The following is an 18514-nucleotide window of genomic DNA, read 5'->3' as shown; positions in this document are numbered from 1 at the left end:
TGGCCAGCGAAGAGCCCAGATCTCAATCCCATTGGGCACGTCTGGGACCTGTTGGATCTGAGGGTGAGGGCTAGGGCCATTCCCCCCAGAAATGTCTGGGAACTTGCAGGTGCCTTGGTGGAAGAGTGGGGTAACACCTCACAGCAAGAACTGGCAAATCTGGTCCATGAGGAGGAGATGCACTGCAGTACTTAATGCATTTGGTGGCCACACCAGATACTGAATGTTACTTTTGATTTTGACCCCCCTTTGTTCAGGGACACATTATTCCATTTCTGTTAGTCACATGTCTGTGGAACTTGTTCAGTCTATGTCTCAGTTGTTGAATGTTGTTATGTTCATACAAATATTTACACATGTTAAGTTTGCAGAAAATAACTCTGACATGTCGACAGTGAGAGGATGTTTCTTTTTTTGCTGAGTTCATATGCAAAAGTATGTGGACACCCCTTCAAATTTTGGGATTTGGATATTTCAGCCACACCCGTTGTTGACAGGTGTATAAAATCGAGCACACAGCCATGCAATCCCCATAGACAAACATTGGCAGTAGAATGACCTTACTGAAGAGCTCAGTGACTTTCAATGTTTTTAGCTTTGCCGTCATAGGATGACACCTTTCCAACAAGTCAGTTATTAAAATTTCTGTCCTGCTAGAGCTGCCCCTGCCAAGCGTCGGCTGGAGTGGTGTAAAACTCACCACAATTGTACTCTGGCGCAGGGGAAACGTGTTCTCTGGAGTGATGAATCAGCTTCAGCATCTGTCAGTCCGACGGACGAATTTGGGTTTGGACGGTGCCAGGATAACGCTACCTAACCCAATGCATAGTGCCAACTGTAAAGTTTGGTGGAGGAGGAATAAAGGTCTGGAGCTGTTGGTTCGGGCTAGCCTCATTAGTTCCAGTGAAGGGAAAACTTAACGCTACAGCATACAATGATGTTCTAGATGATTCTGTGCTTCCAACTTTGTGGCAACAGTTTGGGGAAGGCCCTTTCCTGTTTCAGCATGACAATGTGCACAAAGCAAAGTCCATAGAGAAATGGTTTGTTGACATCGGTGTGGAAGAACTTGACTGGTCTGCACAGAGCCTTGACCTCCACCCTATCGAAAACCTTTAGGATGAATTGGAACCCAGACTGCGTGCCAGGCCTAATCTAGCCTACAGGGAGATGGTGAGGGAGTGTGGTGTCAGAAAAACAACCTCTCACTCAATGTCAACAAAACAAAGCATATGATCGTGGAGGTCAGGAAACTGCAGAGGGAGCGTCTCCCTATCCACATCGAAGGGACAGCAGTGTAGAAGGTGGAAGGTTTTAAGTTCCTCGGTGTACACATCACAGACAAACTGAAATGGGCCACCCACACAGACAGTGTGGTGAAGAAGTCTCTTCCTGTGGTACTGTAGCCCACTCCCGACCAGTCACATTGTACATCGCCTGAGTGGCGAAACGGTCTAAGACACTACACAGCAGTGCAACCTGTGTCGCTACAGATGCTGGTTCAATACCTGTGCCGGCGTTGACTGGGAGACCCATGAGATGACTGTTTGTTTTTGGTTTCTCTCCCTCTAAAAACAGAAAGAAATTATTCTAAATAACCAACTGGCCTTATTTACAAATTAGTAACTATGTCTCACCCCATGTTCATGAATGGCCTTTTTCTCGCTCATTTTATGTTATTTGAAAACAAGTTCTCCAGCCGTATCCAATGAAAGCGCGCAAGTTTCAAGGCACGAGGGCAGGGGGCACGGGAAAGGCCACAAAGCCGCGCACAGAAGACAGACCTAACCCATGGGGAAGGGAGTAGGAGGAAGGGGAAGGGGGGGACACCCACCCCGCCACACTGCGTAGCACAGAGCAACACCTTAAGGGGCATTGCACTAATAACGGTGTTGACTAGGGAAACGTTCCCGCTGTTCTTAGTGCCAGTCTGCACGTTCAAACTAAAACAATGCAATTAATAATGGCATCTTTATGCTTTCATTAAAATAATGATAAAAATACTCTTTCAAAATTCCGATGTTTATTTAGTTATGGATCCATAACGAATTACTATGGGAATAAATATCACTGAAATATCCTCCAATCCTCTATATGTAATTATTGTCGGAGAGTCATATTTTTCGATATACTATCGGCCTACCTATCGGCTACATCCTAACGGAAATCCAGAGGGTTTTTCGTTTTTCTTGTAATAGAAACACCATAATATTAATCAAATTAATCCCAAACTCTAAAAGCAATTGGAAAGGTAGATACAAATTCTTTGTGACATTGTGGTTACAGTAAAGAATGTAAACCAGATGTAAACAAGATGCAATACAGTACAACATGCTGTACAGTACTGTATTTCTTCATCAGCATCTTTATGCTTTCATTAATAAAATAACGATAAAATTGTTTTAAATTCTCTGGTACAGCCACTATTGAATGCTATCAAATGCTTCTCAAAGATGCCCTCTGGTGGTAAAACTAGCACTAACTAGGATTAACTGTACCAGTGGTTCACACTTAAATAACGTGCCATAGAATTCTGCGGCATTTGAGTCAATTGGAGGTGTACCTGTGGATGTACTTGAAGGCCTACCTTCAAAGTCAGTGCCTCTTTGCTTGACATCATGGGAAAATCAAAATAAATCCGCCAAGACCTCAGAAGAAATATTGTAGACTTCCACAAGTCTGGTTCATCTTCGGGAACAATTTCCAAACGCCTGAAGGTACAACATTCGTCTGTACAAACAATAACATGCCAGTGTAAACACCATGGGACCACGCAGCCGCCATACCACTCAGGAAGGAGATGCATTCTGTCTCCTAGAGATGAACGTACTTTGGTGCGAAAAGTGCAAATCAATCCCAGAACAATATTAAAGGACCTTGTGAAGATGCTGGAGGAAACAGGTACAAAAGTATCTATATCCACAGTAAAACGAGTCCTATATCGACATAACCTGAAAGGCCGCTCAGCAAGGAAGAAGCCGCTGCTCCAAAACCGCCATAAAAAAAAGCGAATAGAACTGTTTGGCCATAATGACCATTGTTATGTTTGGAGGCAAAAGTCTTGCAAGCCGTAGAACACCATCCAAACCGTGAACGATGCGGGTGGCAGCATCATGTTGTGGGGGTGCTTTGCTGCAGGAGGAACTGGTGCACTTCACAAAATAGATGGCATCATGAGAAAGGAAAATTATGTGGATGTATTGAAGCAACATCTCAAGACATCCGTCAGGAAGTTAAAGCTTAGTCGCAAATGGGTCTTCCAAATGGACAATGACCTCAAGCATACCGCTCAGGAAGGAGACGCGTTCTGTCTCCTAGAGATTAACGTACTTTGGTGCGAAAAGTGCAAATCAATCCCAGAACAACAGCAAAGGATCTTGAGAAGATGCTGGGGAAACAGGTATAAAAGTATCTATATCCACAGTAAAACAAGTCTTAAATCAACATAACCTGAAAGGCCGCTCAGCAAGGATGAAGCCACTGCTCCAAAACCACTATAAAAAAGCCAGACTACGGTTTGCAACTGCACATGGGGACAAAGATCGTACTTTTTGGAGAAATGTCCTCTGGTCTGATGAAACAAAAATATAACTATTTGGCCATAATAACCATCATTATGTTTGGAGGAAAAAGGGGGATGCTTGCAAGCCGAAGAACACCATCCCAACCGTGAAGCACAGGGGTGGCAGCATCATGTTGTGGGGGTGCTTTGCTGTAGGAGGGACTGGTGCACTTCACAGAATAGATGGCATCATGAGGTAGGAAAATCATGTGGATATATTGAAGCAACATCTCAAGACATCAGTCAGGAAGTTAAAGCTTGTTCGCAAATTGGTCTTCCAAATGGACAACGACCCCAAGCATACTTCCAAAGTTGTGGCAAAATGGCTTAAGGACAACAAAATCAAGGTATTGGAGTGGCCATCACAGCCCTGACCTCAATTCTATAGAACATTTGTAAAAAGCGTGTACGAGCAAAGAGTTATTATGAGAACTTAAGTAGCCTACTTTTTGCTCCTAATGAGGAAGGCTCTGTTGAACGTTAGCTTCTACCTTCATCCTTCTAGCTGGCTAAGTACTACTAGCCAGAGCCCTTCAACATTAATGCAATAAAGGTCTCTGCCAGCAGCAAGCCACCTGACTGACTGACATATTGACAGTAAAAGCGATTATTTACCAGTTGTGCCATCATTCTCTGAGATTCGGTTTTTGTTTGTTTGTGGTCTGTAGACACAGCAGTAGTCGTGGGATTGTTTGAAAACAGCCTTTGTCCGGCATCACACAAACACACCATCAGAAGCGTTTATAATTGCCTATTTGAGCCGACTCCGAGCTGAGGTAGTGTGTTTCATGTCTCAGGACCTCGGCCTGTGCTGTAAGAGGGCGGAGTTAGCCATTTAAGGGAGTGGTGAATGTTCTGTTAAAAAGGAAAATCCGGTAAACTGCAAAAAGCCACCATTAGTATGATAACTGGGTATTATCTATGTCATGTATTATCATCTGAAATGCAATAAATAAATATAGTAAAATCAAATTTATTTAGCCACAAGGAACAATGTAGTCATCGCGTTTAAATTACATAATTCTGGAACAAAGCGGTACTGGTACTCCTTTTTTATTTTTATTTAAAACAAAATCCTGGCTTGAGACCTTTATAGAAACAATGTTATTCACATGCTGTCAATATGTTATACACAATCATTCAGAGAGGGATCCAGTGCCTTTAAAGGAGGTGTGTTCATGTGAGATAGGGACCCGTTGCTCACTGAGAAAGCCAAGCACACGCAATGAGAGAGATGAAGCCTCTTGAGTCCCATACTAGTGATTAGGAAGGGCTGTCAATAGACTCAATGTAACACAAAGGAGGTTCTTTCCACATCAAAGTGGTTCCATTAAAGGCACTCTCCTTAATTTTTTTTTTTTTTAAGTCAACATCAACAACCCCACTTAATCTGCTATAAGGCTGAGGGTTGGAGCTGGGGTAATCACCAGTGCTTATTTTGAGCCGGATCCAGCACCTCTCAGTTTTGGACTGTTAGGTTCCAGAACTAATTTGCCAGGATCTGGTACCTCTCCTGGCATGAACAACTATTTTCACTGTTTGTAATGTAAAAATGATAATAAAAGCAATCATGTAAGTTTTCTTGCCCTTTAAAAAACGTAATGTGAAAACGTGCCTGATACTCTAAAGAATCGATTTGTGTTGGCCTGGGTTCATGGTTTGCACAACATTTTAGACCAAGGGGGGGCAAAGTACGCACTTCAATCCGGCCCGCGAGACATAAAAAAAACAACACGTAGATATACATTATTTTTTCCTAAATTACAATTTATTTGCCCTTATTTCTCCCCAATTTCATGGTATCCAATTGGTAGTTACAGTCTTGTCCCACCGCTGCAACTCCCGTACGGACTTGGGAGAGGTGAAGGTCGAGAGCCATGCATCCTCCGAAACACGATCCAGCCAAGCCGCAATGCTTCTTGACACAATGCCCACTTAACCCGGAAGCCAGCCGCACCAATGTGTCGGAGGAAACACCGTACACCTGGCGACTGTTTCAGCATGCATGCGCCCGGCCCGCCACAGGAGTCGCTAGAGCACGATGGGATAAGGAAATCTTGGCCTGCCAAACCCTCGCCTAACCCGGACGATGCTGGGGCAATTGTACGCCGCCTCATGGGTCTCCCAGTCATGGCCAGCTGTGACACAGGCTTGGATCGAAGCCGGGTCTGTAGTGATGCCTCAAGCACTGCGATGATCTGCCTTAGACCGCTGTGCCACTCGTGGAGGCCCCCTCAAATTGATTTCAGCAAACAATTGGTCCCCTTCCATTGAATTTCAAAATCCCGATGTGGCCCTCGAGCCAAAATGTTTGCCCACCCCTGCTATAGACCTAGAACTAGAATGAGATTCACTTTCTCTGATCTATCTACCTCTTTCTGCTCTGATAGACATGACCCTGCAACTCTCATCTCTCCAGCGTTGTGCTTCATCATTCATTTCCTTTTAGAATCATAGCCATGGGAAGGGTACTGGAGATGCTGCAGCACCCCTGATACATTTGCCAAAGTTATTACTGCTGTCTGTTCAGAAAATAATTGTATAATTCAGAATACTACATCAGGAGTAGGCCTATAATTTAGCCACAGAGGATCAATAGCTTATTTATAAAAAGTTGCCTAGTTGTGGATTGTGTGTAGCCCAATCACAAGGCATGCCTCCAGTCTGGAATATTCGGCAAATCTGTCAGTGAACGTGAACAGCATGCAGGCAAAACAGGCCTTTCGCAATATTTCAAATATAATCGTTGGAAAACACAGGCTGGAAAGCAAATGGCTTCTGCTAAAAAGAGAAGACTAATCTGTCTCTAGGCTACCAAATACAGTGCATTCGGAAAGTATTCAGACCCCTTGACTTTTTCCACATTTTGTTACAGCCTTATTATAAAATTAATGAAATTGTTTTCCCCCTTATCAATCTACACACAATATCCCTTAATGACGAAGCAAAATAGGTTTTTACACATTTTTACTGAAATATCACATTTACATAAGCTTTCAGACCCTTTACTCAGTACTTTGTTGAAGCACCTTTGGCAGCGATTACAGCCTTGAGTCTTCTTGGGTATGATGCTACAAGCTTGGCACACCTATATTTGGGGAGTTTTTTCAATCTTCTCTGCAGATCCTCTCAAGCTCTGTCAGTTTGGATGGGGAGCATCGCTGCACAGCTATTTTGAAGTCTCTCCAGAGATGTTAGATCGGATTCAAGTCCGGGCTCTGGCTAAGCCACTCAAGGACATTCAGAAGCGTGTCCCAAAGCCACTCCTGCATTGTCGTTGCTGTGTGCTTAGGGTCATTGTCCAGTTGGAAGGTGAACCTTCGTCCCAGTCTGAGGTCCTGAGCTCTCTCGAGTAGGTTTTCATCTCAGATCTCTCTGTACGTCACTCCATTAATCTTTGCCAGGTTTCTTCCAGACGTGAACATTGGCATTCAGGCCAAAGAGTTCAATCTTGGTTTTATCAGACCAGAGAAACTTGTTTGTCATGGTCTGATAGTCCTTTAGGTGCCTTCTGGCAAACTCTATATCATGTGCCTTTTACTCAGGAGTGGCTTCCGTCTGGTCACTCTACCATAAAGGCCTGATTGGTGAAGTGCTGCAGTAATGGTTGTCCTTCTGGAAGGTTCTCCCATCTCCACAGAGGAACTTTGGACCTCTGTCAGAGTGACCATCGAGTTCCTGGTCACCTCCCTGACCAAGGCCCTTCTCCCCCGATTGATCAGTTTGGCCAACTTCGAGTGTCATAGCAAAGCGTCTGAATACTTATGTAAATAAGTAATTTCAGATTTTTTATACATTTGTAAAAATAGTATTAGTCGTGATGGGGTATTGTGTGTAGATTGCTGAGGAAAATGTTTTATTTAATCCATTTTAGAACAAGGCTCTAACGTAACAAAATTTGTAAAAAGTCAAGGGGTCTGAAAACTTTCCCGAATGCACCGTATTTGAGCACTGGAGCAGTCAGGCTATACACTAGCAGTGGATGCCATTTTACGGGCTCATAACCAATTGTGCTATTGTGTGTGTTTTTTCGCATTATTTGTAACTTGTTTTGTACATAATGCTTCTGCCACCGTCTCTTATTAACGAAAATAGCTTTTGGATATTAGGACAGTGATTACTCATCTCGTACTGGACGAATATTTTTCTTTAACGAGTCGGACAAGGCCCTCATCCCCGTCATTCACAGGAGAAAGAGACGGAGATATCGGGGACGTAGGTCGGGGTGCCTTCTACCATCAGTCCTATTAGCCAACGTACAATCATTGGATAACGAACTCGACGTGCTACGATCACGAATATCCTACCAACAGGACATTAAAAACTGTAATATCTTATATTTCACTGAGTCGTGGCTGAACGCAATATGGGTAAAATACAGCTGGAGGGGTTTACGCTGCTACGCTGATAGAACAGCTGCAATCCGTAAGACAAGGGGTGTCAGTCTGTGTATATTTGTAAACAACAGCTGGTGCACAAAATCTAATGTTAAAACCTTTTCTCAATAGGGGGGGGCGCTGTTTTCACTTTGTAAAAAATCGTTCCCAAATTAAACTGCCTCGTACTCAATTCTTGCTCGTACAATATGCATATTATTATTACTATTGGATAGAAAACACTCACTAGTTTCTAAAACCGTTTGAATTATATCTGTGAGTAAAACAGAACTCATTTTGCAGCAAACTTCCTGTCAGGAACTGAAAAATCTGAAATCGAGGGCTCTGTTCCAGGGTCAGTTTATTAATTTGCATGTAATCTATGGGACGACATGCACTGCATACGCCTTCCACTAGATGTCAGTAGGCAGTGAGAGTTGGAATGGGGTGTCTAGCTAGATCTGAGGCTGAACAAGACCTGTTGGAACGGAAGGTCTGGTCTTTTCATGGTTTGGGCTGACGCAAGAAGGGCCTCTCCATTGCGCTCTGAAAAGATTTTGTTTTATATATGATTTAATTTGATATATGTGTTAAATGTGTTAAAAACATCATAATGTAGTTTTTTTAAACCGAGTTATATCAGTTTATATCAGTATGTTGCGATTTTCTGTATTTTCTTTGTTATGCGTTATGCTGAGTTGGACACTTCTGCGCCACATGGCTAGCGTTTGCTGCTAATTCCACCGATGAAGACGACATGCTACAACCGAACAACGATTATTCTGGACAAAGGACAACTTGTAAAAGATTCTGATGGAAGCTCATCAAATAGTAGGAACAATTTATGATGTTAATTCGTATTTCTGTCGAAAATGTTTAGACTAATATTCCGCCATTAATTTCGGCGCGGTCTCGCTATAACCTAAGCTGTATGTCGTAGTAACGTTAATTAAAAAAATCTAACACAGCGGTTGCATTAAGAACTAGTGTAGATGATGCAGATGCTAACCAACATGACTGTTTTGCTAGCACAGACTGGAATATGTTCTGGGATTCTTCCGATGGCATTGAGGAGTACACCACATCAGTCACTGGCTTCTTCAATAAGTTCATTGATGACGTCGTCCCCACAGTGACCGTATGTACGTACCCCAACCAGAAGCCATGGATTACAGGCACCATCCACACTGAGCTAAAGGCTAGAGCTGCCGCTTTCAAGGAGCGGGACTCTAACCCGGACGCGTATAAGAAATCCTTTTATGCCCTTTAATCATACTACACCGGCTCCGACGCTTGTGAGATGTGGCAGGGCTTGCAAACTATTACAGACTACAAAGGGAAGCACAGCTACGAGTATAAGACACGAGCCTACCAGACAAGCTAAATTACTTCTATGCTCGCTTCGAGGCAAACAACACTGAAACATGCATGAGAGCATCAGCGCTTCCGGATGACTGTGTCATCACACTCCCCGTAGCCGACGTGAGTAAGACCTTTAAACAGGTCAACATTCACAAGACCGTGGAGTCAGACGGATTACCAGGACGTGTACTCCGTGCATGAGCTGACCAACTGGCAAGTGTCTTCACTGACATTTTCAACCTGTCCCTGACTGAGTCTGTAATACCAAAATGTTTCAAGCAGACCAACAAAGTCCTTGTGCCCAAGAACACTAAGGTAACCTGCGTAATTTTCTCCCGGCCTGTAGCACTCACGCCTGTAGCCATGAACTGCTTTGAAAGGCTGTCATGGCCAAAATCAACACCATTATCTCAGAAACCCAAGACCAACTCCAATTTGCATACCGTCCCAACAAATCCACAGATGATGAATTCTCTATTGCACTCCACACTGCCCTTTCCCACCTGGACAAAATGAACACTTACTATGTGAGAATGCTATTCTTTGACTACAGCTCAGATTTCAACACCATAGTGCTCTCAAAGCTCATCACTCAGCTAAGGACCCTGGGAGTAAACACTTCCCTCTGCAACTGGAATCTGGACTTCCTGATGGGCCTCCCCCAGGTGGTAAGGGTAGGTAACAACCCATCTGCCACACTGATCCTCAACACGGGGGCCCCTCAGGGATGCATGCTCAGTCCCCTCCTGTACTCCCTGTTCACCCATGATTGCATGGCCAGGCACGACTACAACACCACCATTAAGTTTGCCGACGACACAACAGTGGTAGGCCTGATCACAGACAATGATGAGACACCCTATATGAAGGAGGTCAGAGACCTGTCCATGTGGTGCCATGATAACTACCTCTCCCTCAATGTGATGAGATGATTGCGGACTACAGGAAAAGGGCTTGTAAGTTAGCATTTCACTCTAAGGTCTACACATGTTGTATTCGGAGCATGTGACATACCATTCATATACTGAATTTTCATCGCCATTTCACATCTGATATTTATGAAAGAGTGGCATGAGTCCCAGAAAATATAGCCTGATGGTATAGCATTTTTATGTGGGCCATATAATGTACAGTTAACTGACAAAATAATGGAAAAGCTTGAGTAAATGAGTGATACAGTTGTGGTTCCTGAGTTAATTAACCTATTAACATCCCATCATGCTTAGGGTCATGTACAAAATGCTGGGCAAGCCATTATTTTGGCTACTATGGCTATGTCTCCATAGCATGACAATGTCCCCATCCACAAGTGGTCTCTGAATGGTTTGATGAGCATGAAAATGATGAAACCATATGCCATGGCCGTCAGCCACCAGATTTCAACACATATGAAAACTTTTGGGAGATTCTGGAGCGGCGCCTGAGACAGCGTTTTCCACCACCATCAACAAAACACCAAATTATGGAATTTCTCGTGGAAGAATGGTTTCGCATCACTCCAATAGAGTATGCCAAGGTGCATTGAAGCTGTGCTGGCTCGTGGTGGCCCAACGCCTTATTAAGACACTTTACGAGTTTCCTTTATTTTGGCAGTTATCTGTAGTTCATTGCTCAAGGAGAGGAATGTATTTGCCACCTCCAGTGTATAACAAGCTCAGTTTACGCGTTCCTTAATAGAAGTGCTTTGTTTGGTACATGTATGAGTTGTCTGCACGAAAAAAGTAGTTCCGCTCTTTTCATATTCTGTCTGAATGGACTGTCTACACTGAGTGTGTGGGGGGAAAGCAATTTGTTTCTGTGAATATCTGTGTCGTCCTTTCAGAGAAACCACCATTTGGAGTGGAGAGAAAGCAGGATGGTAGCCCCGAGCGCCCTTTTCCCCACATTCCTCCTTTCCTCTTTCTGTTACTTTTTCATCATCACCTCCTTTTTTGATCCTATTTTGTCTCTTCTTGTATGCAGTGCATTGTGGGTTATGGCTGAGGAGGGTTTGTGAGAGGAGGGGAGAAAAGGCCCCATGCCCCCTGTCGGTAATTTACCCTGAAATCTCACATGAGCAACAGTGTCGCTAATAAACACTGTCACTTCCTGTTACACTGCAGTCTTTTATCCCCTGACAGGAGTAGTGATGTGGCTAATACGATAAATCATGGTTCTCGATCTAGCCAGGTCTCTCTGTCAAGTTCCCTTGAGCTCAGCCAAGAAGAACTTGATCTGTGGACGTAGACTATCCTAATTGTCAGCCAGGTTTTAAGATCGAAGGCAATACGGTGGCTATTTGATTTCCATGATTTTTGGAAATAAAGAAGATAATTTTTACTATTTTGTGAAATACTGCGTGGCATTCAATGTTTTTTAAAGCATGGTCAATTGATCTACCTCGACCCCAACAATTACAAAATCTCAGCAAAATTGTCAGGAAACCGCCTTCTCATTGGCTTACATCGAATGGTGCAGAACAGACCACCAATAGAATACACTGTCAAAATCCACCTCTTGAGTTATGCTACAGAGATAATAAAGCATTCAGAGATAATCAAGCCTACTGACGGTCATCTCCCTGTTTAGCTTGTCTCATTACTTTATTCATAATTTATTTTTGAGGAGGGAGCCTGAATTATTTTCATTACGTTGCCTGATCCACTGAATAGTTTGATAGTGGATATATTACTTTCTTGCAATAGTAAGCTCATTCAAATACAATATTTTTCCTATCAGGTGAGGATATAAAAAACATTTCCCAGTTTCAAACGAATTAATAAAAGAGCCTGTGGTCTCAGTTAGATTTCGATTCATGATCTCAATTTGAAAAAGAACATTTTATCGAGACAGTTTAGTGAGAAGGGTCATGTTTGGGTTCTTTGGTATGGAGAAAAGAGATGATAGCCCTAGGTTAAGTCTGCATCGCTGGAAATGTGTTGTTAACACAGTCCCGACTCGCTATGTCCATGAAAACAGCAGTAGAAACGAGAACTAGTTATGAATCAAAGACACTTTGCTGTTTATATGCTTTGAGGGTGATTGTAACAACCCCTCACTAGAAAAGAAGCGATCATTTTAACAAAAATAGTGATCTTTGCAGATGAAATTGTTACATTACTTGACTCCCAGTCCCAGGTGATTTCGTGTAATTGGGATTTGGTGTAGATTTGTGTGGGTACATGTATACTGTCAACAGAATTTCAGTTTCAACACAAATGAGAGAAAACGGAAAAAATACAATTTGGGTAGCAGTTTGACCAGGCATTAAGCATGATTAGATTTAACAGTTAGCAACAAAGAAGGGGCCGAAAGCCCTTGAGCGGAAAGCCTGACCCGCTTTCTACATCACACGTCACGAGAGATAATGATCCTGACAACAACAAGGAAAATACGCAAATTACATGAAATTACACACAATACAAATAACATTATAACAATAGATGTCATTTTTATGTATCATATACTGCAATGGGACTAGATTATCATTCTAAATTAGAAGCGTATTCAAATGTATGGCCCGTCCAGCAGAAACGACCCCTAGCCCCTACCCCAACCCTGCAACTTGCTTTTTAGGCAGAGGTTGGAGGTTCAAATCTGGCCCCAGCTATGAAGCGTGATTGTGTTTGATATCGAAGACTATGCTGGTCAGCGTGTCAAGACAACCAGAGAGAGTGGCTGCCTCATAAAAGGTTTCTAAAGGGCAGTGGTGATGGGTGGTAGAGAGTGATATGGGGTTGAATAGAAAAATGACCAGCACTTGCAAAATAAGTGTTACTCTGATATATGAATGTGTGAATTCCACACAATGAACTGCAGTGGTTACGGACCAGAAAGCTAGGCAAACACAGATGGCCGAAAGCAGTGGTAACGGCCGGGAGGGAGTAGTAAGGGGTGACTTCCACTGACTGTAACATGCTCCACTGTCTGTGGAGCAGGAAGCTGGGGAAAAATATTTTCATTTAGGAAAACATTGTGTATTTTGTTCCCTCGATGACCAATTTCAATGACCTTATCCAGCATGTTTCCTGTATATCCACTGATGAAGAAAACCAACAAATCGTCTATTTCATGTTTGTACAGCAATGCCCCATTCTTTTGCATAGTGTCCCTTGGGTCTCAAAACAGGCCTTGTAGGGACTTTGGGTAGAGAGAGAGAGGGATGTTTTGGTGTATAATGTGTCCTGTCTGGTCAGTGTGCACCTTGCACAGGTTCGTTGATGCCACAGTGGCATGCCTCTCACCAAGACATCAGAGTGGGTTTATGTCTGTCTACTTGCCAGTTAATTTTAACCTGGAATAGTGTCTTATGCAATATAAACTGGGCTGGAAGATTGGGAGCACAACTGGTTGGCTGTTATCATAGCACTCATCCATGTACCCTCTTCCTATCTATTAATCTTTTTATCTCTATCTCTTATGCTCACAAATACCCGCACAGGCATAGACAGGCGACACACACACGCATGCACACATACACTCACGCGCTAACAGACACACTTAAACTCAATCACACAAAAAATGTGTGTGTGAACTTGATTTATCTTTGCATCAATGACTCATGTCCACACATCTGCGTCAAAGCATGATGCCCTGCCCCTTGCTAACTCTGGGTGGACCTCAACAGCCGCAAGTTATCGAGGGGGAGGGCGCATTCCAGTCTCTCAATCCCTTGATCAAAGACCCACATGACCCATTAAAACGGAACACAATTCTGCTCCGCCGCTGTATCAAAGAGAGCTGTATGGCCTCGAGTAGAGGTGTGTGTGTCACTGTGTCTGGGAGGCAGAAATGGATAATGGATGTTCTTCAGGAATAATGAGCAGGAAGTAATGCTGCACCATTATGCTTTCAAAGACACATTTTAAATATCAATCCTCCTTTCTTAAATGTTCAGTTAGAATGTTTTGGCATACACTTTTTCATTCTACAAATGAACAAAACCTAAAAAAAAAGACCTGCCTATGAATTCACAACATTTCCGAAGGGGCCATTTCCTTACGAGGCTATAGGTCAAAATTAAGAACCACTGTATTTACACCAATAGTTGGGGACACACCTTCAAATTTGTGGATTTGGCTATTTAAGCCACAACCGTTGCTGAGAGGTGTATAAAATCGAGCACACAGCCATACATCTACATAGACAAACATTGGCAGTATAATGACCCAAACTGGAGAGCTCAGTGACTTTCAATGTGGCACCGTCGTAGGATGCCACCTTTCCACCAAGACAGTTCATCAAATTTCTGCTCTGCTAAAGTTGCCCCGGTCAACTGTAAATGCTGTTATTGTGAAGTGGAAACGTCTAGGAGCAACAACGGCTCAGCCGCGAAGTGGTAGGCCACACAAGCTCACAGAACGGGACTGCCGGGTGCTGAGGCACGAAGTGCGTGAAAATTGTCTGTCCTCGGTTGCAACACTCACTACCGAGTTCCAAACTGCCTCTTGAAGCAACGTCAGCACAAGAACTGTTCGTCGTCAGTTTCATGAAATGGGTTTCCATGGCAGAGCAGCCGCACACAACCCTAAGATCACCATGCCCAATGCCAAGCGTTGGCTGGAGTGGTGTAAAGCCACAGAGTCGGCATTGGACTCTGGAGCAGTGAATCAGCTTCATCATCTGGCAGTCTGACGGACGAATCTGGGTTTGGCGGATGCCAGGAGAACGCTACCTGCCCGAATGCATAGTGTGAACTATAAAGTTTGGTGGAGGAGGAATAGTTGTCTGGGGCTGTTTTTCATGGTTCGGGCTAGGCCCCTTAGTTCCAGTGAAGGAAAATCTAAACCCTACATCATACAATTACATTCTAGATGATTCTGTGCTTCTAACTTTGTGGCAACAGTTTGGGGAAGGCTCTTTCTTGTTTCAGCATGACAATGCCCCCCGTGCACAAAGCGAGGTCCATACAGAAACGGTTTGTCGAGATTAGTGTGGAAGAACTTCGCTGGCCTGCACAGAGCCCTGACTTCAACCCCATCAAACACCTTTGGAATGAATTGGAACACCGACTGCTACCCAGGCCTAATCGCCCAACATCACTGCCCGACCTCACTAATAATCTTGTGGCTGAATGGAAGCAGGTTCCGCAGCAATGTTCCAACATCTAGTTGAAGCCTTCCTAGAAGAGTGGAGACTGTTATAGCAGCAAAGGGGGGACCAACTAAATATAAATGTCCATCATTTTGGAATGAGATTTTTGATGAGCAGGTGTACAGATACTTCTGGTCATGTAGTGTATGTAAGCTGCTACATTGTATTGACTTCAGGTGAGCTTGAACACTTTTTCTGTACTTTGATCCAGGTACTTAAATGAGGAAGTCAAAATTGGAAGCCCTGGTTGGGTAGGCTACTTTCTAATCAGGGTTGGGTAGGCTACTTTCTCTGTTACAGTAACTAGTTACCTGACCAACATTTTAAACAGTAACATAACTTTTGGATTATGTAAACTCAGTACCCTTCACAAACATCCCTTCTGAATGTAAAAGTAGTCCAATAAGTAATCATCTAGTTTTTTTAAGTATCTGTAATCTGATTACAATATTTTAACTGTTTACATCACTAATGTTCCAGCGATTGTTTTCCGTAATCAGATTACATGTTAGTGATTACATGTAATCAGTTACTCCCCAACCCTTCCCGAAATTCATAGCCAAGTGTGGAGGTGATGGATTTGCTGTCACTATGCAATTTGAGCTTCAGCGCAGTCCTGTGAAATATGATTATAGGATCTTAGCAAGGCTGCTGAAATCATTTTTAGACTGTGGCTTTAAATCACTTTTCAGCACTGGTGCACTGAAAACCCCCTCTTGCTGAGAAGTCTGTCTGCCATGCCGGATGTGAAAGGTCTTTTAAAAAAGTACAGTGGCAAGTGTACGATTGAGTTGAGATCTACTTGGGATGGTCACTAATTTCATGTGTTCGTTGTAAAACTTTTCTTATTGATTCATTTGATCCTACTTGTAACAACATCTGAGAAGCCTGTCCTGAATACAGTTTGAGAGGTGCTCCCTCTTGTGTTATACACTCTCATGAAGATGATCCGTCATATCTATTCAAGCAGATTAGACCAGCATCAAAGTCAATTCCAGCTATTTCAGTACATGGCTGGAATGAAACCCAATTAGATTTTAAATTGACTTTTTGAAATGTTATTATAGACAATCTCCTTCATGTAAACTGAAATTACATTTATGTACTAAATTATCTGGAATCCAACATGAATGGTTATTATTGTCGTGTTCTGTATGGAAGAATTGGGTACTCATGTCTAAAATCAGTCACTGGATCTAAACTTTGATTAGCTGATTGAATGACCTAACCTTTCTGGGTTTGTTGGTATCTCCTTGTTGTGTTCCAGGTGACTGGCCGGCTTCTGTACCATCACACTCCTCCCATTCCTGAGGAAACCCTCTTCACGACCACACTCCTCCTCTCTTCACCTCCACTCCCATTATGGAACCCAACAAAGTCCAGCCAGAGGGCGGCCTCAATGTCACCCTCACCATCCGCCTCCTCATGCACGGCAAAGTAAGCAATCTCTAGTCTTCACACATCTCTGGTTAAGGAAGAGAAACCTAGATAATAGTTGATATATGTCTGAATTACAGTAGCTCACGCAGAACATGGAATCATTAAATAAAGAGAACGTTTTCCTTTTCATCTTGTCAGACCGTTTCTGCAAAACCAAACATTGACAAAATTAAATAATTTAACCTCAAACATCATGCGGGCGTTGGATATGGGGGTGTGTGCTTGTGGATCTGGGCAGGTGTGATGTAGTTGATGTTTGTACGACCTTTTCATTTGGATGTGTATGTTTTGTATCGTTTATAAAACATAAATTAAAATAAAAAATAGTTATCTCCTACACTATAATGTTATCTCACAACCAAACAGAAGCTAGATGGAAATGTGGTTGGAATGATTGTTGTTGTTAATTGGCCAGCTGGCTGCCGGTGACTCAGCTGCTGTCCTTCTGGGTGATGCTGAGTGCATGTGACCATGGAGGAGAGGTGAGTGTTAGCGCTCAAAGCCATCACTGTCCAGCTTCCCTAGTCGTACTGCACCAGACCAAGATGACAGAGAGTGATTGCAGGCATATTTTAGTTTGGCAACAGTTAGATTGGGTAGCTGTTTGACCTTTGCAAGTGCATTGCAATTGCCACTTGGGCTCTTTGCTAGTGAATATGAAGTGATGCCTCGAAAAGCTGTGGTAACACTTTATATTAAGGCTCCTTATTAAACCATTTATAAGCAGTTTATAAAGTGTACTTACCATATATTAATCATTGTTCTTCATTTGTAAAAGTCAATAAGCAATATTTTAAGTCATTTACGGAATTATCAACGCTATTTTAAACTATGTATTATTGATTTATAAGATAAATAATAAGGTGTTTGATCATAGTATGTTCACAATGTGTAAATTATTAATAATGTACTTATAAACCAGCTATAAAGGAGTTATTGTCAACTCTTTTGATTATTTATAAGACATTTGTTAATTGGTTGATTCATATTTTGACTGAGCATTTATTTACATATTTTTAAATGTATTTATAATATTTCATGAATGGGATATTTATGAATTGGTAATGGGTGCATTTGTAAATGTGAGTGCATGCACTTACTAATACCTCAGTTGATGATTAACGTAAATCCTTATAAACCCTTGACTAATTATTAATCAACTACTTTGCAGCCCCTAATCTGCACTATACACACTGATTATGCCAAACAAACATTAGGAACCCGTAACGACCGACGCTGGAGTGGAGAAGCAGGTACGGGGAGTTGACATTTAATTAGGAATAGATAGAGAAGACAGGAGCAGCGTCAGCAAACGGGTATACATCGACAATTGACAATTAATGCAGCAGCGGGGAACAGAGGTGGGAAACTGACAAATATAGGGGAGGTAAAAAACAGGTGATTGAGTCCAGGTGAGTCCAATAATACGCTGATGCATGTGACGGGGAAAGGCAGGTTTGCGTACTGATGGTGGCAGGAGTACGTAATGCTGGGAGCCTGGCGCACGAGGGAGAGCGGGAGCAGGCGTGATTAGAACCCCCCCTCAGAATAGCCTGGTGGGCCGTTCTTGATACACACGGGCAACTGATGAGCGTGAAAAACCCAGGGGCGTTGCAGTTCTTGACACAAACTGGTGCATCTGGCACCTACTACCATACCCTGTTCGAAGGCACTTTAATATTTTTTCCATGTCTCAATTATC

At 42.8% G+C, this 18514-nt stretch overlaps 1 protein-coding gene across 7 annotated transcripts in view; it reads left to right on the top strand.

Annotated features, from left to right (window-relative positions):
• Positions 1-18514, top strand: part of pcbp3 (poly(rC) binding protein 3) — a 177645-nt gene that overhangs the window by 88075 nt on the left and 71056 nt on the right. For 4 of the 7 annotated variants that reach the window (XM_055871009.1, XM_055871008.1, XM_055871007.1 and 1 more), the window contains 2 exons: positions 16640-16809; positions 17228-17294. In XM_055871009.1, coding sequence (XP_055726984.1) covers positions 16772-16809; positions 17228-17294 — 105 coding nt within the window. In that variant the 5' untranslated portion in view covers positions 16640-16771. The remainder of the gene's footprint in view (positions 1-16639; positions 16810-17227; positions 17295-18514) is intronic. The other 3 variants (XM_055871012.1, XM_055871011.1, XM_055871010.1) reach the window with 1 other exon arrangement.

The sequence above is a fragment of the Salvelinus fontinalis genome, chromosome 19 (assembly GCF_029448725.1).
Source record: "Salvelinus fontinalis isolate EN_2023a chromosome 19, ASM2944872v1, whole genome shotgun sequence".
Taxonomy (NCBI): Eukaryota; Metazoa; Chordata; class Actinopteri; order Salmoniformes; family Salmonidae; genus Salvelinus; species Salvelinus fontinalis.
Note: the sequence above shows the minus strand (reverse complement) of the source record. Positions and strands in the feature narration are given on the sequence as shown.